Consider the following 25554-nt stretch of genomic DNA (forward strand, 5'->3'; position numbering starts at 1 on the left):
GGAAAGATACTAATACTAATTAAGGATTTCAAGACGTAGCCCCGTATTTTCATTCTGCGTTAATCAGGGAAAGGCTCTTCCCTCTCGCCAGATCCCTGATAATTATACAGCCAGTCCCGCTCACACGTGAGCTGAGTTGTTTTAACGGCTTTGCTGAGATACAGTTCACATACCACACAATTCACCCATTCAGAGTGCACAATTCAGTGGCTTTGAGTATATTCGTAGATATGTGCAACCCTCGCCACAGTCAGTTTTAGAAAATTTTCATCACCCCATCCTCCAGCTATCACAGCCCTGCCCCCCACCTCGCCCATTCCCTTGGCAACCGCTAATCTACTTCCTGTCTACAGATTTCCCTTTCTGAAACTGCATGAGTGGAACCACACAGTATGTGGTCTTCAGTGTCTGGCTTTGTCACTTAACATAATGTTTTGAAGGTGCATCCATGTTGTAGCATGAGTCAGTACTTCCTTTTTATAAACTGAACATATTTACTTCAGAAATGCAACTCATGTCACACTAAGCACAAAACAGTGGCCACCCCGCCCTGTAAAAGCAGGGGAGCAGTTCACAGTAACACCCAGGGGCCCACTATAGCAGCTGTGCTCCTTCCCAAAAGACCCAGATAGGAAGGAAGACCACCAGCCAGAGAGCATCATGTAACAGGACAGGGAGATGAGGAAGGACTAGCCGCGAGGCAGACCAGAGGGCCCAGGTGAGAGGGGAACCTCTCTCTGGTTAATAAGTAAACAGGAACTGAACTGTACACTTTTAAAAAGGTGAATTTTATGGTATGTAAATTAATAAAGCTGTTATAAAAATAAAGAGGCTGCTAACTAAGATCAAAGGGAGAGAGTCTAATCACCTATGAAGGAATCTGGCCAAACATAAAAACTGACTGAGCCTTCAGATCTGTCAATTTACAGGACATACAGTGTGGAAGGACCACGTTAAACACCACCACAGGGGACTTCCCTGGCGGTCCAGCAGTTAAGACTCTGCGCTTTCACCGCGGGGGGCGCAGGTTCAATCCCTGATCTGGGAACTAAGATCCCCCGTGCTGTGTGGCAGGCATGAATGAATGAATACATTTTAAAAACACCACAGGGATAGAACCTGCAAAACCCAGATAGTGGGAACTGCTATTGGACAAATGACCTCGTTTCCTCAATAAATAAAGGGGGAAGGGAGAAGTGGAAAGGTGGGTAACCTATACACTAAAAAAAAAAAAAAAGACTTAAAAGACATTTCAACCAACTGCAATGTGTAGACCTTATTTGGATCTTGACTTAAGCAAACTATAAAGCTACTGCTGACACCTGAAAACAGAAATCTGAAACTGGAGATGTGACAGGCACATGGGGGTTCGTTATTCTATTTCATTCTATTTTTGAATGCACTTTAAATCTTCTACTAATAAAAAAGATTAATCAGGAACAAGCATCGTATGGCACACTTGAGCAAGTGCAAGCCCCCCCGGGACCTGATGCTCAGGCAAACTGAGCATACGCTGCGTCAGGAAGCACGGTTTTATTCTTTCCCTTTCGGAATGATCAAGACTAGAACCAGACAACAACAGCCAATCCCACAGGGGACAAAACCTAAGAGGGGTGTCCAGAGGAGAAGAGAGGAACCTAGAAGAAGCAGGCCCAGGGTGGACGCGCTCCCGCGCTATCGGCTCAGCTGCTCCGCTAACAGCTGCTAGAGCCGGAGCAACGTATCCCCACGTCCAGGGAAGCCCTCCTCCCGCCCTCCCCCTCCCCCTCCTCCCCCCACCCTCCTCTGCCTCCGCAACTGCTGAGAACACACAGTTCACCTCTTTGGGCCTCCCTTGTTTATCCGTGACATGGGGACAAGTTAGTTCCCTTTGTTTACTGTCTCTGACATTTAAAAAAAGGGGGGAAGGCTTGTTTTACAAAACACTATCTGACACGCAGAGAGTACTGGGACGACAAACCAGAAGTTCTGACCTCCCAGTGCCACTGCAGAAGGGGTGGGAAGGCTTTTATTCTCCAGCCCCTTCTTCTGGCAGAGACCCAGGGAGGAAGCGCCTGCCCAAGACCCCCCTGTGGCAGAGCCAAGCCTCAAGCCCAGGTCACCTCACTTCCAGCCCAAGAACCACTCCAGAGAGGGCCGTTTCCTCAAAGGGCACTCGGCATAACTCACTTCCTGAATCAGACCACTGAGCCATGGCTCTACGGAGTAGAGAACAAAAGACCCGCTTACCTGAGCCCACTTCTTGTTTCGACTTTGCATCTGAACTGCAGCTATGGAAGCAAAAAGCTCCTCTGCGGGCAAGTCCTCGGGCAGCCGCGTTAGGAACTGAGCTATGTGAATGAAGTCCATGTGGGTCAGGATGTCCTCGAACAGCTTCAGGAGGCCCAGGGCCGTGCGGAACAGAAACTGCTCCCCGTCACGACAGAACACATCCCACACACGACAGGCCAGATCCAGGGGCAAAGATTTGCTGTATAAAGTAAAGATCCTGGAAAAAAAGTTTGAGTTGTTCGCATTCTGGATGGCACAAAGAAAGAGCTCTGAATTCAGGTCGAATCCATTAGAATGCTCCCTGAGTTAGTCACTTTCATACTTACACTGCGGGGTGGTGGGGGGGAGGTGGAGAAGCCCTAAGCCTGCATTAACTCTGACGGTCAATTTAAACATTTTATAGAACAGCATTATCAGGGAGCTTCCCTGGTGGCGCAGGGGTTAAGACTCCGTGCTCCCAACACAGGGGGCCTGGGTTCGACCCCTGGTCAGGGAACTAGATCCCACATGCATGCCGCAACTAAGGAGCCCCTGAGCCACAATGAAGGGGCCCTCCTGCCACAACTAAGACCTGGCGCAACCAAATAAATAAATGAAAAACAAAAAACAGCCTTATCAGCTTTCACAGAGAATCTCAAACACCGTACAGTTTCTGAATTAGACATCAATTACTTCTACGTACAACACATATTTACCGTGCACCTACTATGTGCTTATTACTCTGAGGTAAGTGCTAGATATAAGGTTAATAAGGCAGACAGAGCTTAGAGTCTGGTAGGGAGTAAAAACAGTCAATGGAAATGTGTAATTCAGGGACTTCCCTGGCCGTCCAGTGGTTAAGACTCCACGCCTCCACTGCAGGGGACACAGGATCGACCCCTGGTCAGGGAACTAAGATCCTACGTGTCACGCAGTGTGGCCACAAAAAATACACACACACACACACACACACACACACACACACACACACACAAATTCAGCATACACAAGTACCCATTACTTCTGAAGAGTACCATACACTTTTCTCCCAGTAGGGGTCAGCAAAGGAACAGAGTAAATTCTTCCAAATAAATTTGACAGTGGATTACAAGAAATTGATCTTATATTTAGCAATGCAAACCATCAGATGAAAAAAGTAACTGAAAGACAGATATGTACTCCCTTAGAAAACTGGGATGGTCACAAATCAAACTACCAAACAAATACAGTCTTAGGTGAGCAAACAGGTCTAATCATCTCTACCCTGGACCTCGGCCTATGTCACAAAGCAAGGCGAGTCCAGGGTGAGATGCAGGCCAAGCTGATTCTCTGTGAATCCGCCCTCCTCCCGCAGCTGTGAGACGCAGCCCGGGTGCCATCTCCGGGTGCTTCCTGACCCCCACCCGCTCCGGGCCCCGCTCTGCCCCTGTGCTTTGACCGCGAGCTGTTTGCTCCTGTCTTCCCCACGGACACTGCCCAAGAGCAGGGACTCCACCCACTGCATCTCCATCCGCAGCACCTGGCGCAGCACCTGGCATTCTCTGCTGAGGAAGTGTGTCCACAAACTCCCAGCCGATCCAGGACGGTACAGGTGTTAGTGGTTCTCACTGCCTTCTTCCCTGTATTAGTCCTCATCACAAGTGGGGACGTTCTCTAGCCCTCCTGGAAAATCACTTGTCCACAGGTTTCAGTATTTCCTCAGTGCCCATGCTGACTCGAGACCCACAGGGCCCGTGAAGGCAGCTGAGCTCAGGTGCTGGACTCAGACGGCGGGGCTGCCTTGGTCAGGAGGTAGTGTCACCAGGCCTTTAACAGCAGGACTCTCACTCTCCTACAACAGATCCTACCAGAAACATTACACCGGGACCTCGCTGGTGGTCCAGTGGTAAAGAATCCTCCTTATAATGTAGAGAAGGCGGGTTCGATCCCTGGTCAGGGAACTAAGATCTCACATGCTGCGGGTCAACTAAGCCCGCGTGCGGCAACTACTGAGCCTGCACGCCTCAACAAGAGCCCGCGAGCCGCAACTAAGACCCGACGGGGCCAAAAGTAATGAATAAAGTAAATAAATAATAAATCTTAAAAAAAAAAAGAAATGTCACCCCATGCTGGCAGACGTGCTCACAGGTTTCACAGGCACGGGCTTCCTGTCTGCCGCAATCTACTCTGCCTCTCTTCCCCTGGCAGGATGCTCTGCGGAGGAGCATTCATACAGCGTGCTAACTGAGACCCAGTAACCTTCAGGGCTACCCCCGTCAGTGCTTTACAAGGTTCAAGAAAGGCATAATAATCTAGATTTCAACTCAGATGATGGAAGAGGGAGACAGATGTCAGAGAAAAATCACCCCAGCTCCCGCCACCAGTGACAGAACCAGACCCTGAACCCATGCCCTGAATGTCCACAGTGGGCCACGTGCCCTCAGGCAACATGCTGGGGAGGACAACCTACCTTTAAAAGGTACAACCAACCTTCAGCCTGAGGGTTTTACTGTCTCAAAAGACAGAAAACCATCTCATTACTCAGTCTAGAAAACACAGTTCAAGGGACAGCCAAGAGATCTTTGTTTCGCCTCTCAGTTTGAACATTCTCAATTCTATCTAGAAGACATTTTATTTTTAAAAAATGAAAAAGAACTGACCTAATCCATGCCAATTCATCAGTGGAAATCAAACCTTTACATCTTAAAAGCAGAGTCTTGAGCAAAAAAGATGGGAAAATTGAGTAGGTATAGGCAAAGAGGGAGAAAAACAACAAAAGAAATTTCTCCAACATAATATTCTCGAGTTCAGATTTGTGTGTGGGTCTTCATAAACTACTTCAGATATATTTTGAACTTTACAAAATTAAGCCAACATCCAAATGATGGAGAATGCCACATTCATCTGGGACACAGTAAAAGTTCTATACAAGTGTGATTTATTATTACATTTTTTAAAAATGTATACCAAAAATGATATATATTAAACACATTCGAAGTACTGTCTATGGAGTGGGGATGGGATAAAAAGGAATAACGACAGACAAACAAGAGTAGCCTTGCATGAAATAGTGACACTAGTTTACCATGAACTCAGAAGTATGATTAATTTAATCCTCTTCAATTTACATTTTTTAAAAAATTCACAAGAATTTACCAATCAAGCTGTTATCAACCATTTGCTTTACTGAGTTGGCAAATACGGATTATTTGCAGGTAGCATTTGTAGTAAGTCAACGGTTCAAAGTTCAAAAAACTCACCCTGAACTTAGGATGGACTTAAGATATAAAAACTGGACTTCCCTGGTGGTGCAGTGGTTAAGAATCCGCCTGCCAATGCAGGGGACACGGGTTCAAGCCCTGGTCCGGGAAGATCCCACATGCCGCGAAGCAACTAAGCCCGTGTGCCACAACTGCTAAGCCTGCGCTCTAGAGCCCGTGAGCCACAACTACTGAAGCCCGTGTGCCTAGAGCCCATGCTCTGCAACAAGAGAAGCCACCGCAATGAGAAGCCCGCACACCGCAACAAAGAGTAGCCCTTGCTCGCCACAACTAGAGAAAGTCCACACGCAGCAACGAAGACCCAACACAGCCAAATAAATAAATAAATAAGATATAAAAATTACAGCCAAGCCCAGCCCACCCCAAAAAGAAAAAAAAAAAGGGAGCGCCACCCTTAATGCCTGTGATGCCCACCTGCTCCATCCTGCCAACCATCCTAGGCATCCCATTACTCCATGAGGTCACTTCCGAGATCTGAGCCCTGCTGGTTCTCATCAGGTCAGTCCATTCATCATCAATATTTTCCAAAGCCTGCTCTATGCCAGTCCCTGTTCTTTGTGCTGAGGCTATACAGCACAGAACAGAACAGACAAGTTTCCCTGCCCTCATGGGTGGAAAGGATATGCACAGAATGTCAGACGTTGATTTAAATAAAAGCAGGGGTGGGAGATAGGGACTGCCAGTGTGGCTGTGTAAACAGGACGGTCAAGGAGAGTGCATCACTGAAAAGTGACACTTCCATAAAGCCCTGAAGAGGAAGCGGCAAGGCAGGAGAAAGGGTCAGGGAAGTACCCAGACAGAGGAAGTGGTGAGTTCGCGAGCTCTGAGGCAGGAGTAAACCCAGCAACACCCAAAGAGCAAGGAGGCCACTGGGCTGAAGCCAGAAAAGCCAAGGGGAGAACACGAGGATGCCTGTGGGGACCAGGGGCCCAGCACACAGGACCTTACAGGCTGTTACAAGGCCTGCAGGTTTTATTCTATGAGTGGAGCATCTGACCAAGGGTGGGGCCTGTCCCCTGCGCTGAGAAGCGCCTGCAGGGGAACGCAGGCCTCACTGGGCGACCACTGAAACAATCAGGCAGGTCAGCACAGCACGGCAGCAGTGGAGGTGGCCTGAAGCAGAGAGACTGTGGACGGACTCTGCGACGGATGTGTCTCACGGGAAATGCAATGGAGGGGTCTAAGATGCAATTCAAAGGATGGAGTTCTCGTTTAAGGAGATGTGGGATCGCTGGTTTGGACAGGAAGGTCAGGAGGTGAGTTTGAGGCATGTTACGTTGGTAAGCCGGACATCCAAGCAGATAAATGAATTAATCTGGAGTTCAGAGGGCTCTGGGCTGGCGACAGTTTGTGTATAGATGGTATCAGATAAAGGAAGTATTCTAGAATCAGAGAGTGAAGAATGTCAAATGCTGCTGAAAAGTCAGATAAGACTGAGAACTGATCACCAAGCACATACTTCATGCAGAAAAGTAGGAACTGTGCCATACATTGTATCATTTACTATTTTTTATGTACTGAAATGGAATTATTAAGGCCTTGAATGTACTATATCTTAAATACAATGTGCCTTTCAAATAAAAACGTTTTAAAATTTTCCCCTGGCAAATGTCTACTCACCCACAGCTCAGCGTAGGTGACCCTCTCTGGGAAGGCTGTTTCCTGGCCCCTGGGCTAGGCTGGGTCTCTCCCGATAGACGTTCACACTGCACCTCAGACATCCCTTTCATAACATTCATCGAACGGGGATGGGCCTCCCACCCCAGCTACCTTCCGTGCTCTGAGCCTCACAGGCTCTGGGAGGCCTCCCAGCAGTCAGCTGCCGGCCCCTGGGATCCAGCCCGGGCCACCTCCCGCTCGACACCAAAATTCCAGGGTCACTGCCTCCCGGTCTCCTGCTCTGGACGGCCAGCCTCTGAGCAGGGAGGTTGTTCTCCTCCCCCCTCCCCTTCAAGCAGGGCTGCTCTGATGTGCTCCAGCGTCCGCAGGCTCCCCCCCTCTCCTCCCTGCTCCTCTTTCACTGGAAAACCATTCATTACCAGCAGCTTTCAAATGCTTGACTGTATTCTAAACCACATTCAGACTCAGAACCAGCTGTGAAGAGGACACTGAAACAATGCTCTCTCCTGGCTTCCTCTCAGAAGAGTGGTTAATCAGACTCCATTCCTGCTGTGAAGAGCCACTCAGCTCCCTGGGGCTGAGGTGAGCCGCACCAGCCCACAGCCCACAGCCCAGGAACACGAGGGCTGCTGTGCCGTGTGCACAGGGCCCTCCCTGCCTGCAGTCCTGCAAGTCTGCTCCCCAAGGTGGACTCGGCTTCACCCTGCTCCAGCCAGGATGCGTGTGGAAGAGACGGGGGCAGACGGCGAAAGCCCCACGGGCCTTCCCGGGACCGCTGGTGGTGTTCTCCCATGGAGGAAGAGAGAATTCGAGGATTTCTCCCCCAAGACACGCTTGCTTCGCTCCCCTGGACCACTGCATATTACTGCACTGTATATGAAAGATGATAGTTTCAGGTACCGATTCAACTAATGCATAAAAATGTCTTTTTCTATTGCTAAACTAATGAAGTGGCTATAGGCTCATAAAAGACAACAAACACAAATTGTGTGTATCTATTTCCCCCTTAATGTATGTAAGAGGAACAGTTTCTTCCCTGTCAAGCCTTCACAATTTCCAGAAAACACTCTTATCTGGCGATGCCTAATCTAACTGCTTGCCTGCAAACAGGGAGCACAGTCGGGGAAGGGAGGTGGGGAGGGAGTCCACCACTTCCAAAGCTGGGCATGGAGGCAAAGCTCCTTCTCAGGAACCAGTAGTGGGAGAACGGACACCCACCCTGGTCTGCTTCTCAAAGGCCCTGGCGCTGCAGGTAAAACAGAGCCGCCAGGAAGCACATACTTCCCGGGGCTGGGCGCCGCTTTATAAGCTCCTACCTGGATTATCCAGTTTATTCCTTGAGGAAGTACAACAACCACCTCCATTTTACAGGTGAAGAAACCACAAATAAAGGGAGGCTGTAGGAACACAGACTTAGCCTGAGGTAAAAGGGCAAAGGTCACCTAGCAGTCTCCCTCATGGAGAAGCCACCGTCAGAGACGTGGACCTTCACGGCCTGACATCACCGATTTCCAGCTGTGCCCACATTTTCCCATCCTGACCAGTTCCTAAGAATGAGCCTTCGTCCCCAGAGCCCTGAACCCCACTCCCAAGCCCATGGTGCTCCAGAAACTCAGACAAGCAGGGAAGACGCTGCTAGATAACTACCTAGCCTCCTTAGATGTTGTGAGGATTAAATAAAACAACATTGAACACCCAACGCACAGCTGCATTCATTAAATAATTGAAGGCAGTTGTATGTGTCTTGGTTCAAACTTAATTAATAAGCCCAACCCCTGACGCAATCCTGGAAGCCATCAGCCGGATCCGCCTCTGAGCCCCCAGAGCACCCTCCCACTTGAGCCCGAAGGTGTTCTCACCTTAGGCGCCAGCACCAAGCAGCAGGTAAATAATGTGGCCCCTGCATTAGCGCCTGGGCTCCATCTCAGCCAGGCTGCGGTGCGCTGGCGACCACAGGCTGCGCGGGCCCTTCCTGCGAGCAGCTTTCCCACCTGCGGCCTTGGAACCCTCCTCCAGCCCTCCACACGCGCTGAGGAGGCCCCCGCGTGGGCCGGATTCTACTCCGGATGCCGGGAGCTCTGCGCGACAACCCCACCCTGGAGGAGCTCTCAGGCAGACCCGGAAGTTAGAAGCTAATGGGTGAGGGGCTTCCCTGGTGGCGCAGTGGTTAAGAATCCACCTGCCAATGAAGGGGTCATGGGTTCGAGCCCTGGTCCGGGAAGACCCCACATGCCTTGGAGCAACTAAGCCCGTGCGCCTGAGCCTGCGCTCTAGAGCCCGCGAGCCACAACTACTGAGCCCGCGTGCCACAACTACTGAAGCCCGCGCGCCTAGAGCCCGTGCTCCGCAAGAAGAGAAGCCACCGCAATGAGAAGCCCGCGCACCGCAACAAACAGTAGCCCCCGCTCGCGGCAACTAGAGAAAGCCCGTGGCAACAACGAAGACCCAACGCAGACAAAAATAAAATGAATAAATTAATTTAAAAATAAATAAATAAAAGCTAATGGTGAAATGTATGCAAGATGCGATGGAAACTAAAATCTTCCGACGGTAATTTCACCTTGAACCTGCCTTTAAGGTAGAGACTGAGTGTAATGACAGGATCTCCAAGTATCACCAAACGTCATTCAAGAAACGTTAATCAGGATGGAGAAAGTTCTGCTTGACTCTTTTATTAATTCAGGATTATATATTACAAAACCTACTCACGCCTCCGAATAATTCTGCCGTTTGACAGCAGTGGGAAATGTTTTTGTAAGTTAAATGACCACATGTCAGTCCTCTGCCTGAACACTGAAAACTCTGTAGGAAGATGAGCACAGCGGGCAAGACCCTGTTGTGACCCTCCCGTCTCCGTGTGAGCAAAGAAGAGCGACAAGCACACTAAATAAGACCCCTTGTCAGGAAGGCGACATCGGCAAGTGAATCTAAGTCTCAGCTGTGAAGTCTCTGTAGCGCTGGGCAGACAGCAGCCCCCGGTCCACGTGGGGAGGCTAGCACCCGAGTGAGCCTCGGGCTGGACTCCATGGATTTTAAACCCAGGACGGGCCCCTCAGGAACACATGCGTTCTTGGCTCTAGGACTCTGAGCCCAGCACGGGGCCAGGCACTAGGGACACAGAGGGGACTGACAAAGCTCAGTCCGTTACTGGAGCAGCAAGAAACCAACGATGCTCTCAGTGGGTCGGTGCTGTGATGGACGGAAGCGTCAACTGCTGGGGTGGAGGGGAGAGAAAAGAGGATTCTGGAAGAATAACTCTTAAACTGGTCAAGACAATGTCCTATAAAGCTACAGTGTTATAATCCAGGGGGTGGAGAAACTGTCCTGGGAGTGAAGAAGGACAATTCCTAGATGGCCTCTGGTGGGCAGACGGCGGGGCAGGAGAGGAGATTTTGTCATCTAATCTGAGCACCTACACAGCTCACCCAGGACACTCGGCGGCCGAACCACAGGGGCTCCACAACCCTCCGACATGGACAAGGAGAGTCAGCCACCGGCACCCTCTGCAGACCACACACAGTGCAGCTCCACCAGGCGTGTGCAGCTCAGGCAGGCCCTGATGTCAGGGCTGTAGATGCGGCTTTGGGAAAGTGATGTGATGTAGCAGAAGAAGCAAAAGCTCTGGAGAGAGACCGATCTGGACCGCTCACCACAGGTGTGACACTGGGTAAGGGGCCTCAGTGGCTTCCTCTGTGCTAAGACGGACCTGCTCCAGATGCTGTGAAGGTGAAACAAAGCAATGAATGTCTCTGAAATGCCAGCGTCTAGGGCAGGTCCTGAGCAACACCTGCTCTTTCCCTGGGCCTCCTTCCCATTGCCCACCCTGTTTCTGATCTGAGCTTCTACCAAGAGCCTGAATCACTGCAGACCTTCTATAAATGTGGACTGCAAGGAATCATGAATGCACTCAACTCAAATAGTTACTAAGGCCTGCGCTAGGACTGCGGATACAGGCAAGGTTCTACTTGGTCCTAATTCTAGAAAGCAGTCCAGCACTTCACCAAGAATAAGCCAACACCAGCAGAGGCCCAGGCACCAAAGCACAGCGGGCAGCATTCACGAGGCATCAGGCACCGACCACATCACATCACAAAGGTCTCGGAAGAGGAATCCTCGGAGCCCCGTTCATTGAGACACCCAGTGCTCTGCTGCACGTTCACTGCCCACGTGTCTGACGCACACTGTACGCTCTCTCGTCAGAGTGCTGATGCGTCTTTGAGCTCTGGGACCCACCTCGTGGGCTACGCTGCCTCATAACTAAATCCCTTAGCGAGGACTCTGTGCGGAGGCGCACAGGCTCTGGAGCATGAACACCAGCGGTACCATCCAGCTGGCCGGGTGGCCTTGGGCAGGTCACTCTGCCTCTCCGGGCCTCTATTTCCTCACATGTAAAACAGAGGTGTTACAATTCCCTCCAAGGACTTGTCCTAAGGGTTAAATGAGATCACGTGAGAAGCAGTGGAGTCAATCGGTGCGAGTCCCCTTGGCCTCTGCCCCCGCTGGGTTACAGCTATCCTCGGCCTAGAAAAAAGACAGAGAAGCGCTCCCCAGGACAGCGCTCTTCACATTGCCCGTCGTGACCATCACTGATCTCTTGCACCGTGACATCATCAGAGTAGGTCAGCACCAGCTTTTTGAACAAAAACAATAGGAAATTCCAGGGCGCTCTGCACATAGTAAAGGCCAGGTGCTGCTTCAAAACACCTGTCTCGGTCATATATGTATACATACATATTACACTGCTGCACACATGGCCACACACCGGGTCACAACACAAAGTTTATTTCCTTTTGCAAGTCAGGGTGAAAAAAGTTTGAAAGACACTATTCCAAGACAGTGTTTTCCAAACCTCCCTTTAACCTGGAATCCTAAGAATCTAACTTGGGGGCCTAAAACAGGTAAGGTAGAAGTTGGAGACTCTGGTCCCATGTTATCCTCTCGTAACACCCTCCCCGAGGGGTCACAGGCCCCAGGCCTGGGAATCTGTGAGGCCAGGGTTCATAGTCAAATTACAGCACACGTGCACCAATAGGGGTGCAGAGGCACAGCCTATGCAAAAGTTGACTGTTCATGGTGTAGAGAAATCATTTGTTGGTTAAATTAAGGTGGCCTTTCAGGCAGGCCCCAAACACTCCCACCCGGCACAGCCAGACAGGTGAGCCCAGCACCCCAGCAGTGGCCGCTTCACGGCCTGATGTCTATACTATTCTGTAGTGACGTCAGCACTTGTGGCCTCAGCTACGAGCTCTGACCTCCAAACCCTTGTTCCCAGCAAGAATTCAGCGTAGTCAGAACAGTCTCAGGGTTTAGAACAGAAGTAATGAAACGCCAAAAGTCCCAAAGGCTCATTCCCACGGGTGCAGACAAATCAGCTTTATTTAAGGGACTGAGCCTCGTTTCAGATGACATTCGGACTTGACCTTCTAGAAGTAAGCCTTTTGTCTCCTGAAAAAAGTGAGCAAAAAAAAAAAAGTCAAACCAGCTACACGTTCCCAGCAGTTTTAGATTCACTGCGCAAATTAGTGCTGGAGCCCAAACGGGCCTTTCAGTCGAAGTACGTCTTTCCTTCTGCAGAGCCCCTTCTGCAGGGCGGGGCAGGGGGATGTAGGGTGATCACCTTACAAGGCCCTGAAAGGCTAACCATCTGGGTAGGCAGATGAGGAAACAGGCTCAGAGAGGCTCCACAGCCCTCGCTCAGGCCACAGTTAAGTAACGAGAGAGGCCAGGGGTCGGGCGGGACTGTGGGACCCCGGAGCTGACACTCTTCCTGCAGTGGGGCCTGAGGCGCTGCTCCCTCTCTGCCCCCGGCTACCGCCAGCCTTCTCAACTGGCCCCCTGCGGGTGACATTCCAGCCTTTCCCCAGGCCGCCACATCCACTGTGAGAGAAGACTTGCCGGTCTACCGCTCCACCCCGGAACTCTCTGGAAGCCTGTAAGTATACTCCGAGGTCCGACAGGTTCCCTAAAGCTGCCCTGTCGCCGCATCCGGCCCCTCTGATCTCGGCTGGTCCCTGGTCCCGTAGCACTTGCCCTGGGGCCCCAGCCCGCCCTGGCCAGCGCCCCTCTCTCACCCTCCACCCACTTCTGCGGCCTTGGCTCAGGCCCTGCTCTTCCACCCTTCGTCTGTCCCGCCTCCAGGCTCCCCCGCCTCCCCTAACCTAAAACTCACTTCCAACAGAACGCACCTCCATCCTCACCCCAAGCAAAGGCCTTCAACTGCTCCCTCTGGCCCCGGTAATCCTGCCCGAGCTCCTCAGCTTGGCATCCAAGATGCACCAGACTCGGCCTCCCGAGCTCTCGCCAGCCATTCTCTGCCCTGCACTTTAGGTTCCCACATCGCCACGCCAACTGCTGCTGCCCTGATGATGCTGCAGCACCGCATGCTCATGTCACGTCTTGCTCAAACTCCCGTGTTACCTTGTGTACCCTGACCCCTCGGCCTGTCTCCAGGCCTCGGTCCTCCCCTTGTTCCAGAGACGGCATTCATCACATGCTGCGCAGCCTCGCTGTGCACGGACAGCCTCTCCCCCGAGACAGAAGCTCCGGACAGGCAGCTCCGCCTGCCTGTCTCCGATCCCAGCGGAGAGCCCGCACAGACCTGGTGCTTAGCGACGCCTCGCAGAAGGAATGGGTAAACGGCACCTTGGCAGCTGAGAGTCCAAGACACCCTTCTCCCCTGGAGGGAGTTCAGGAGGACCAGTCACAGTCACAGGCAGCGCTCAAGAGAGTAACAGAGCCGAGCAGGTGACCAGCAGCACGGGGCTGAGGACACGGGGCTGAGGACACGGGGCGTATTGTGCTCAGGGCGGCTGGGGAGACTGTAAGGCAGGACGTGGGGCTCAGGTGAGCCCTGAGAGAAGCTGGCAGTGAGGAATGAAAAATGGGGGCACGGAGATGAGAAAACACTCTGAAAACACATAAAAATGCAGTCTTACCAATCGATTAGGTAGATGTCTGGAGTTAAGTTGTTTTTCTTGAAATGAGCAAATAATTTCGGCAAATTTTCTTCAAAGAATACCTCAAATGCAGCAAAATAAGTCAACATCTAGGGAGATAATGTGAAATACACTAATAAACTCGTTATCAGCACACGTTTCCAATCTACCAAAAACAGTCAATATACGTACACCTTTAGAATCTAACAATCATCTTCGTATGTAAATTCTCACACACCTTCATTGGCAACCCGACACTAGGCACTACACAGGCAATTTCTAAATAAGCTCACTCTCTAACCTCATGTAACGTTACCGACTACATCTGATTATTTGTTCCACTTGTAGATAACTGAAACCCAGAGCAGTTACGTAGCTTGCCTAATGAGGTCACATCACCAGCGTGTGGCAAGGCAGGGCCCGGAACCCGTGCCTGTCCCGCAGGCTAGGCTGACTCCTGATGGGCTCAGTCTTTTCTAAGAACCAGGAACGAATTAACTGTCGGAAATGATCTCAAAAAACACGCCTGCCTCCCTGCTGACCCCCAGCATTTCCAGAGGGCATACAATGCTAATACCGAGGCAGGGCAACAGCGCTCTGGCTCAAAAGTGCAGCTCTTCTGAGGCACTGAGGGAGAAAACGCTGAAGGGAAGGGAAGCGGCCACAGCCTGTTTTATGAGCACATGCTTTTCAACTTCTTACAGGGTTTGCAGGGAAACGAAACACACAGAGCAGCGGTGCGGTGCTGAAACAGAAAGAACAGCTCCAAGTGGGTGGGAGCGATATGATCTCAGAGGCTGGATGCACGTGGGCAGACGGCAACTCCCGGATGCTGTGCGCACATCTTCATGAAGGCATGTACGGTAAACCCGGGGTTCCCAACTGGGGGGCATCTGCCTCCCGGAGGACATCTGGCTGTGCCTCGGGACATTTCTGGTTGCTCCATCTAGAATGGGGGGGTGCTACTGCATCTGGTGGGTAGAGGCCAAGGATGCTGCTAAACAGCCTCGATGCACAGGACAGCCTCCACCGCGGCTACCCGGCCCCAAATGTCCACAGCGCTGCTGCAAAGAAACCCTGCTGGAAATGCAGGTCCCACTCAACGTTATGATTCTATGATTTTTCCTTAATAATACAAGCTAAAATTTTTAAGCACAGTTTTTATCATGTGTTTCCAAAGAGGAAGCTGGGGTCTTATCTTCAAAATGAGGAGGTATTTAGATGTAAGTCATTTTATTATATATAAAGAGTTTTTTCCTGACTATGAAAGTAGTATCTGTTAAAATCCTCACTGTGGAAAACTTATGAAGCACAGAAATGAATAAAGATCATCCGTAAACACTGTTACGATTGTGGTAATTTCCTTTTATCGTTAAATATGGTAGCTGTTATGGAATACGTTCTGTTATACATGCTTTTGAAAAACTTAGCATTTTATCTTAAATATTTCTCCAATACAATTCTTTGCAATCAGTACTGCGCTGGATATATTTCCAGATTTTAAGGAACCATTCTGCATTCCCTTAAATCCCCATTTTTAAATGTTTTCATTTTTTACAATGAAAAATAATTTTAAATTTTATTGAATAACTACAAACAACCGTGTAATAACCACCTTTGTGCAGAGTGCCTTGCCCACACTTGAACTTTCTTAGAACCGATTCTTACGAGCAGAATTATATACCAACGCCGTTTACTGCTACTGACATCTAACACCAAACTGTCTTCTAGAAGGACTCTGCTGATTTAACATTTCCCTTCACAGCCAGCATTCAGCAGCAGCTTTAAAACACTTCTTTAAAAAAAAAAATGTATGTATGGGCTGAGCAAGAAATACTCAGGAGTCCTTAAGGTGTCAAGGAGAAATATTGCCTAGCTGATCTAAATTGTTAGATCGCTTTGGTCCTAAAGTACTGACGATAAATTAATTATCAGTGAACTATCAACAAATGATCAGCAAATCAAGACAACGTTAATTAAAAAGCTGATGATCTGTTGAACTGGTGACTCCTCGTCTGGGCTACGGGAAGCAGAAGGGGTTCCGACGCTGGCTGCTCGCGGACCAGCTATGCGCCTCGAAGGAACCCCGTCACTCCCGAGCCTCACTTCCTCACCGCGCCAGGAGCAGGTGGGGCCTCCCCAGGGCAAGGACTGCCAACTCCTTCCTGAACACGCCGCCGCCCATGGAGACGCTGGTCTCAAACGCGTCTCCCCTCCTGCGTACCAGCCCACCGCGTGAAGCAGAGCCCCACGTGGCAGCGGGCAGCCACAGGGCCCCACCATGCGACGGGCTATTGGACAGACCCTAACGTGGGGCCTGCTCCTGAGCTTCTGCTTGGACACAAAGTGTGTACGTTTGTGCAGGAGTCTCCCTCCTCCCTCACTTAAAGAATGTATTTTCAGAAATACTTTCTGAAAGAAGGTACTAAGAAATTCATGCGTATGGCTATTGACCACGTTTTTAAAGTCCAACACAACGCCCCAAATGAGCCGCCACGTTACCTAGGGCGACTTATTCTCAGTATCTTAGTGGAGGGAGAATGCATTCTTTATCCCGCTGAAGAGAATGATTAGGCAACGCTTGCTGCGTGAGGACACAGCACCCAGGACACAACACACACAGGGGATACTTACGAGGCCGTGGTCCACTCGGAAAAACGCCATTTGACAGGGTTTATTCAAAAGATTAGAAAAAGCAATGAAGGCATCTGCAGTATCTAAGTTCAAGATCAACACGGCCGCTATGAAGGACATGCCCTGAACCTGAGAGGAGAAGAGAAAGGGGCGTTAAACGAACGGCAGCTGCCACAGTCAGAGCAGCTCTTCCATCTTATTGAAAGAGGAACCCAAGCACCCTCACGCTGGAAGGTCCCACACTGCGCCCACCCATCGCCACCCACCAGAGGCTGGACCGACAGCCTCATGGATCCCGGCCCGCCCCGACTCGGAACCAGCGCCCTGGCGCGCCAGCCGCCTTTGTGAGCTCCTTCAGTCCCACCCCTAACACGTGGGAAACCGTAACCGCCCCCACCTCTGCATTTGACACGCTGCCCTGCAGAATGTACAGCTTCCTGGTGCCGCAGAAATGTACGTCTGAGCGAACACGTCACTCTTTCTAAAGCCATGCATGCACACGTCTGCTAAGCCACAGAAACGTCAGCAGCATAGCTTTAAAAACTGTTATTGCTAAAAGCTTTCCTGATTTAACGCTGAGAAAAAAAAATCACATGCAAAAACTGAAAATCAAACCCAGTTAAAATGTAGTCAATGCCACAGAGCGGCCATGTCAGCTCCATTTCTCTACGAGGAAACTGAGGCAAGTCATTTACCGTGAGACTTTCCATACCCAACAAAACATGGCATTCAACCCGACATCCGCACCTACGATGTGCCGGGCAATATTGTGACTTTCTAGAGGAGAACATTATAAAATATTGGAAAAGTTCACTTACATAACCCACATCCGGTCGGTAACAAGTGTAAGCGCCCAAAATGCTGTGCAACATGTCGTGGTACGGGCCACCCTACAGGGACCAACACACCAAAGACATGCGTCAGCCGTGTTAGTGCTTGGGTGATGGATGTCGCCGCCACCAGGCACACCTGCTGTTTCTGAGCAGACCTCGTGGCCAAGCATTATTAAGCAGCTCGGCGCGTAGCGCGTGACTGGACAAACGCTGTCTACCGACCCACAGCTGACCAGGTCATCTGTAGCTCCGCCTACGAAGCTGCGCTGAGCTGGTGGGCCAGGTGTGAGCCCTGCGCTAGAACAACTCCCTTAGCTTGGCTGCTGCTGTGTGACTGTAGTTCCCCGGCAAGTTCAGCAGGTGACCAGGTACCCAGGCTCTTCAGAGCCGGTGCGTGCCCACCGGCGCTCTGCCCCCCCACCCCCGGCACGCCCCCCTCCTGACCACCCTTTCTGCTTCCTTTGCCCTAACGGCCACTGTCTGGGTTTCTTTTGTATTTTTCAGCATGGCAGGTGCAGGAGATCCCCTCTGATTCTTAAGTCCTAATAGCCACCTTTTTATTCTAAGCATTCTCCAGCTCTTCCATCCCTCCAAGATTTCCATTTGTTCCTGTAACTTCTTCCAAAAATTTAAGTGTTGGAATTTCTTTTTCCTAACTGAGCACAGAGGTGCCTCGCACTGATGCGAACGTGTCTGAAGACACGGAGCTGACGGGCTCAGCCCACGTCACATGCTCACTGTGCACGTCCGCCGTGTGGCTACACGAGAGTGCCATGGCCCAGCCATCCCATCCTGACGTATAAAAAGAAGAAGCACTTCCGAACCACAGAGGGACAAAAGCAAACAGCAATGGGAGGGTAAAAAGACGACATCCAGGGCTAAGCGGGTAAGAGAAGGGGGGACAAGGAGGGACCCTGCGGTAGCGTCAAATGTCCACCCGAGGATTAGTGTCGACTGTCACCAAGTGAAGTCTGGTCTAAGGCCAAATGAGAAAAAAGCAAAAGCACTATCCTGAGCTTTCCTTAAAGCTAAACGTTCTTAACTCACAAGGTCTCCCACCACCCTTCTGATTACGTCCCTCTAACTTTGGGGCTAAATGGCCTTTGTGTGGTGAAAATATGGTGCCAGCAGATGGCAGTTCCTTATTTTAAACGTCCTTAACTTGCTCTGGACATTTCATAGTTTCCCCACACCCCCCTTTGATGTTTTCAATCCCGCCCATTTATGAAATCTAGAACTCTGGGAACCACAGACTGAGAGAGACACGCCTAAAGGAAGCCAGAGCAAAGAGGAAAGCCAGTTGTCCCCAGCCTCACCCGAAAGAGATCCCTAAAGCTCTCCTCCTCTTCTGAACACGTCTTTCAGCACCAAGTTAATCACCCGGTGACTCTCAAAGTCAGTGATGCCGAACCCCCAAGAGACGTTCCACGGAAAACATTCTGGGGCCTGGGTCTGGGAAAGGCTGGACCTCGGCGCCCACAGGGTGCAAGCACCCTCTCAGACCCTGTCCCAGTTCTGTGACGGCCCTTCCTGGCTACACTCCAAGTGTGTCTCAAAGTTCTGCCCTTACACTCTCTTTCCTCCAGAGCAGGGACTGCCCTGCAGCTGGTTCCTACCTCAAACAGAGCAGCCACCAGTTAGTTAGTAGGGTCCACGGAATTGAGCTGTATCCTCCCTGTTCATTCCTTCAGCGAGGTTCCCTCTCCCAAAAGGAACTGGGGATTCCCTGAACCATAAGCTGTTTGATGCTTCCATTCTGGTCCTCCTTCTGCCTGGAATGTCTTTCCCATTCTCTGGTCAGGCTGTCAATTCAAACCTAGTCCAACCACAGCCCAAGAGCCACTTCCTCGGTGCCAGCATGCCTGATGCCTCATCCCCGACCTCTCCCGGCTGCCGTATGCACTACCAGGAGAGCACCTGGGACACGCCACATTTTTTAAAAGCCCAGCTGTGTCTAAGCTCTGCACCTCCCGGCTCACTCTAGGTGGGCGCTAACTGATCTGTTGTAATTTATTCCACTGTCCTTTACTGGTTACCTAGTATGTACAAGGCATGATGCTAGAAACAAAGGCATGACAGAATCAGATTGGGTATTCCTAAGTCATATTAAATATTTGTTGGAAAGGATCAGCTACCCTTATTTTTAAAAGTCTAACTGTATTAACAAAGGACCCTCCCTCCCAACAAAAATCCCTAGTACTTTTCAAACTTGATTACAAATACATGCAATTTGACATCTGTGAATTTTAGACAAAACATACTTAGAGCAACAAATCACTGCCACCACCTACTTGCTGGAAAATGCAGAGATTAGGGAATGTTCTGGAAATGTCCAGTTTAATTAGCTCCAGACTGGCTTCTCTGTCTGCTGCTGAAAAACCAGCATCTGTCAAAAGATCAAGAGTCATTACACCTCTCAGAGGTGAGTGTGTGGAATAACGGCGAGGCTTAGAACTTTTACAAGAATGAAACAAGGGAAGGAAGTTCCTCAGAAGCACACGAGCCTAATTACAACTTGAACCAACAGGATCAACAGTTTGTAGGATTTCTTGCTTTAAGAGTAAAAATCTCAGAGCACCATCTAATGTTAGCTCATCATCAGACATTTTCTAGAGTCTGAAATCAAAATCTAATTTGAAATTACCTTTTATCAACGACTGTCAGTGGAAGTAAGGGCACGTCAGGGAACAGACACAAATGAATTCCAGACACAGAAAACACCAAAAGAATCATTATTTAATCCAGAACATCACTGGTATGAACGTAGAATATGTGGGTTACTGCAGTATAACACTCGTGTGTACTATTTCTAACAAACAATTATGAATAACTGGCTTTATATTTTTTAAATTCCAATACCACACAGACAGTATTAAAAAAGAGCGGCAAAAAAGATACTAGTTAACCAACAGAAGTAATCATAACCATTCTCGTGTGTCCCAGAAAATCCTAAAAGCATAACCTAGGAAATACGCAGTGTTCTTCTCTCTTTGGAAGTAGCTCTGATGCTCCTATATAAACCAACACTCAAGCAATCCCGGGTGCCAGGCCACTGTACATCACTGAGCAGTGAATAAAGGAAAAGATATCGGTCATGACCAACCCTCCAGCATGCTAGGACACTAACAAGTCTCAGGGACTCGTATAATCTTTCTTATAAAAGTTCTCTTCTTTAACCTGTTTGCTCTAAAAACTCCCTTTTCGGGGATTCCCTGGCGGTCCAGCGGTTGAGGACTCGGCACGTTCACTGCTGTGGCCGGGGTTCCATCCCTGGTCAGGGAACTAAGATCCCGCAAGCTGCTCTGCGCGGCCAAAAAATAAAAATTTAAAAAATCCCCTTTCCCATGAAGCTTTTATAAATTTGCACCAACCACTTCTTCAGTTAAGTAAACCTTCCTTGTCATGTACTAAATGATGATACGCGTAACTGATCCAAGGAGCCCACCGGGCTTAGCGCCATGTATACCTTCGTTCTCCACGTCAGAGCCTCCCGTGCTAAAGCACCGCCACCGCTCCTTGGCTCGGGCAAGACAGATGTCGAAGAGCTCTGGAAGAGAGGCCTCTGGGTAAGTGTCACGCGCACACGTGTCTCCTCAGAAACACCAGAGAAGACGCTGCTGCCTCGTTCAAATATTTACAGTTCAACTGCGCACCACAGGCTTATTACAGCTGGTAAAACGATCCCCCCAACGTAGCCAGAAGGTACTTCTATTGTCTATAGACATCGCTATATACAAAGAAGTACATAAAATGCCTCCATGCCCGGTATTCACTCTGTTACACAACCCACCCATACAGCGATATCGTTTTGATGTGTTTGTGAGTCTCTTGCCTTACTAGACTGTGAGCTCCTTGGGGTAAGACCATGAGGGTCTCTCATTCATGTCTGTATCCAGAGCAAATAGCTCTGGGATTGACACAGATCAATATAATCAATGAATACCTGACTGATGAAGAAAGGGAGAAACAAGCAGAAAGCCCAGAACAAGCAGAAAATCTGGTTTCAAATAAAGACAAGATGGAACCGCTACCCCCTGGCCCAGTCTTCCTGAACTTGCTGCCTGAAAGTGGGAGAGGGGTGCAAGCAACACAGGCAGAGGTTTCAAAAAATAAGGATGCTTGGTGGCAGAGACGTATCAAGACAGGTCTCTCACAAGACAGCTTCCAAATCTCCTCCAGATTCAGAACTTATTTTTTCAATAATTCTTCTCTTTGGGTAGTTAGGCGACAGTTAAATAACTCACACTCACAAATCTCACTTTTATACCCAGACCTCCAGGGGTATAGCCGTGCCCCACTCCTCCCGAAAGACGGAACCCACAGAGAGAGGCCTGCCAGGCCTCTGCTGGCCCACCCGTCTGGTGGGTGCCTCCCATGCCGCCCAGCCATCGGTTGCCCTGGATCACGAACGACCACTAGTCAGTCACTAAGACTTCAATTGCAGCTACCCAGAGAATTTCGACCACTTTATTTTCTCCATCAATATTTCTGGAAAATAAAGCAGAGCACATCTGCCTTCCAGACAGTCTGTGCTATTTTTTTAAATACAAGTTAAATTCTAGTAACACTGTTGTGTTCCAACAAGCTAAATTTTGATGAATGACCTTCTTCCAACCTTGTGAAGGATCTGATTTACCATCTACACTAGTCTGCAAGGGCAGTACGACTATGAAATATAACTTCACACTAACGGCATCACCTGGAAGGACTGCATGCATCTTAACTCAAATGCTTATGGAACAAATCTGGAGGTGTGCTGAGCTGGAGGCTAGAGGGTCTGGGGAACTTCCGCCCACTCCCAGTTTCCAGGAGGTGGGCTTAGCTTTGCTCCTTTTGGCAGGAGGTGGAGGAAAACAACTGTGTGGCCCCTGACCACTGGCAACAACTTTCCAAATGAGGTTATTTGACAGTTAAAGCACAGATGCTGGCAGCCTCAGGGTAAAATGGCTCAAAGTGTCAGTTTTTAAAACACCCGCATGGTTTTACTGGCGTGTGTCTGTGGGGGGAGAGGGAGTTAGAACAGTGAACACACCTTCTTTCCAGACGAAACTTCAAAGTACAAGGCTGACTTCCCAAAGAGTGAAGTTTAACAGTACGATTAGGTTGACCTTCAGTGAGTTTCCAACTGCACAGCCACAAAAAGAGCAAAACCGTGGGGCTTCCAAATCGCAACACAGGCTTCAGAGTCAGCCAGTGGCTGACTTTCTCAGTAGGGAAATAAGGTCAACAATACCTGCCCCTTAGACCGCTGCCAATGTTAACTAAGACGTGAGTAAAGAACCTAATCCGATGCCAGGCCTCAACAGCAGACTTCAAGATCATCTGTGTTGTCACATTGGCTTGAATATGCAGCAAAACTGAGGTTAAGAAGGACCCAATAAGGTGGCACCCATTCATTCATTCATTCAGCAAATACTTCCTGAGGGCCTGACTGCACAGAGAGCTGTGCTGGGCTCGGGTGACAGAAAGGAAAGCACGACAGGTGAGGCCCCAGCTTCCTGAGCATCAATTCTATGGGGGCAACTGACACCAGGCAGCTAATTACACAAGAAAGACACAATTTAAATAAAACAAGCCAATATCAAAATGTAGACAAACTCTCAAGGCATGTGACTGATTAATTAGCCATTTAGCCTGATATACTATGATGATACGGTCTATGAAGGATTTTAATTTAAATAAAATCAGTGCAGCCAACAGTGAGCACCAAAAATTAAACACACACACACAGAGTTCCCTGCATTACATCCAACTGGTGTAGAGTTGTTGATACAGTTTAGAAATTTTCAAGAACAGGGACTGAGATAAATGGTCATCCGTTTCTCCAAACATCTACTTCCAGGGAAGCTGCGGAAAAGCCATTTCCACAAGGTAAAGGCTATGCATCTTCTCACGCACAGGTGCTAAGTTTGGGGCAGCTATGGATTAGCCGAAAAAAATGGAACTTTGAGGAGATCACAATGAAAGGAAACCAGTCCCCATTCACCCAACCAGCTGTCATGACTCAAGACGGAGCACACTGCCGGCCAAGGCTACCACTGCACGTGGTGAGATCAACACCTGACAAAATAAAAATGACAATAACGACACGAGCCCGAGCCACACGGAGAAGACACAAATCAATCTACTTTAAACTCAGGGGCCTTCAACAGGGTGAAAACTGCCACCACCAACTCCACAGCTGGGCACTGATACAGACAAGACAAGGAAGGCGCTCTTGCCCTCAGCAGCTTTGACGGCAGACAGGGAGGAAGAGGCAAAAAGGAAGGATTACCATTTCTTCAGCACTTAATTGTAAGCCTATGAGCTCCTAGCGTCAGTTTCACCCTGGGTCACAGCCTGCAGAGCGCTGGGCGGAGAGGGGAGTGAACCAGTGAACACACTGGTGGAGGAGAAGCACACCCAAACTGTACGAGTGCGTATGGCGGGACAAACAGCCCTAAGAAAGGAGGGTACAGAGCTCGCCTCCCTCTGGTCTCAAGCTACTAGACCCTCGAGGACCCAGTCCTAGCACAGTATGCTGTCCCCTCTAAGGTGCTGACGTATAAGATGCCTAGGGAAAAAAAAAAGTCACAAAAAACCAGAAGTACCCCAGATACAGCACCTCCACAGAAAGAAACATCCTTCCCTTCCACTTTCACGTCCCCATCAAGGCTCGCTTTCTGCAGGACTCTGAGAAGAGATCCGAACATGGCTCAGCCCACTAAAGCTTTGAGCCCCATGTATGCTCCCCATGTACTCAGGGAAGGTGACAGCTATCAGGAAGAAGGCGGGCGTCCGCTCTCAACTGACACCAGATAACTGTAGCACCCAGGAGTAAGCCCTGGCTCCCCACCGGCTCCGCTCCTGGAAGGCACACTTACCTGGCCTCTCCGAAGACACAGCGGCGTGGCGATGGCTGCCTTTCTTCCTAATGGGGCAAATGGGACAGGAGAAGCCACAGGACCCAGGGGTGGACTCCCCAGGCCTAGGGTCATGCAAGCCACTCACCGTGGGTGATGTTTAACTCGTTGCCAATGGCTAAGCTCCAGACTTTGCCTCTCACGCTGGGAGGGATTCCCTGCCACCATAAATCTCGAACTTTCCTAGAGCACCACCTGGAAAAAAACGGAAGCATGAGTTTATGAGTTTGTTCTCAGTGACGAAATGTTTGTCTACCCACGTGCTTAACCCCAAACCACAAAAGCGGGGGAGGCACAGTCGTTATGTCACAGCCCCTGGCCTCAGGGAGCTTACAGTCCACCGTTCCAGACAGACAGACCAGGAGGTCGACGACTACCTTCCACTGGGTTACTGCCGTGCCAGGTGTGCCACAGGCACTGCACACGCAGAGATGGGCGCCACAAACCAGGAGCCCAGAGCGCTACTGCGGAGCCAAATTCTCAGTGACCAGTAGCAGTGGAAGCAGAGGAAGGGTGGGAAGGACGTTCTGCACAGAAAGCACAGCAACGAGAAATAAGCCGGCCTGCTCCGGGAACGGCAGGCAGCTGGGCACGGTGTGCGGAGCCAGCAGGCACTGCCGCAGAGCTGCCGATGGAGGGCAGGCCCCAGGGGGCCTCGAGAAGGGAGCCCGAGGGCACAGCCGCCAGCCTCTGCACAGCTGCACACACACAGCTGACGCGCTCAGGCAAGGCAACTCCAACGGCAGGACAGCTCTGCTAACTCAGAACGTTCGGAACTGCAGAGTCGCTGAGGTCTGCTGGTCACAACGAACACACGCTGCTGACAGACCGGGACAGACATAAAGGTGCCAAAGGCTCCCAACACGGTGCTCCTCGGCACAGCGCAGAGGGGAGAGCACGGGCTGACGCTGCAGAAACCGGGGCTGCAGCCCCATAACACCCTTAGCTGGGGAACCCGGAGCAAACTCCTTCTCCTCTCACTATCATTCTCCCTAAACCAAGATGATGGGACCTTCCCCCTGACCCCCAAGGGCTGCTGTGAGGATTAAGTGGCACAAACCAGAAAGGTGCCCGGCACCCAGCTGGCGGTCATTAAGCGGCAGTTCCTGTATGAACGCAC

At 50.2% G+C, this 25554-nt stretch overlaps 1 protein-coding gene across 5 annotated transcripts in view; it reads right to left on the reverse strand.

Moving 5' to 3' along the window:
- The window catches only part of TBC1D14 (TBC1 domain family member 14), a 103147-nt gene that overhangs the window by 3941 nt on the left and 73652 nt on the right, over positions 1-25554 (reverse strand). For 4 of the 5 annotated variants that reach the window (XR_013827948.1, XM_079919345.1, XM_079919347.1 and 1 more), the window contains 7 exons: positions 24523-24629; positions 20999-21079; positions 19824-19918; positions 17518-17589; positions 16700-16828; positions 14066-14175; positions 2230-2488 (listed from right to left, as the gene is read on the reverse strand). Coding sequence is in view for 4 of the 5 variants with exons in the window: in XM_079919345.1 (XP_079775471.1) it covers positions 2230-2488; positions 14066-14175; positions 16700-16828; positions 17518-17589; positions 19824-19918; positions 20999-21079; positions 24523-24629 (853 nt within the window). In the remaining variant the exon portion in view is untranslated. The remainder of the gene's footprint in view (positions 1-2229; positions 2489-14065; positions 14176-16699; positions 16829-17517; positions 17590-19823; positions 19919-20998; positions 21080-24522; positions 24630-25554) is intronic. The other variant, XM_079919346.1, reaches the window with a different exon arrangement.

The sequence above is a fragment of the Stenella coeruleoalba genome (assembly GCF_951394435.1).
Source record: "Stenella coeruleoalba genome assembly, chromosome: 4".
Taxonomy (NCBI): Eukaryota; Metazoa; Chordata; class Mammalia; order Artiodactyla; family Delphinidae; genus Stenella; species Stenella coeruleoalba.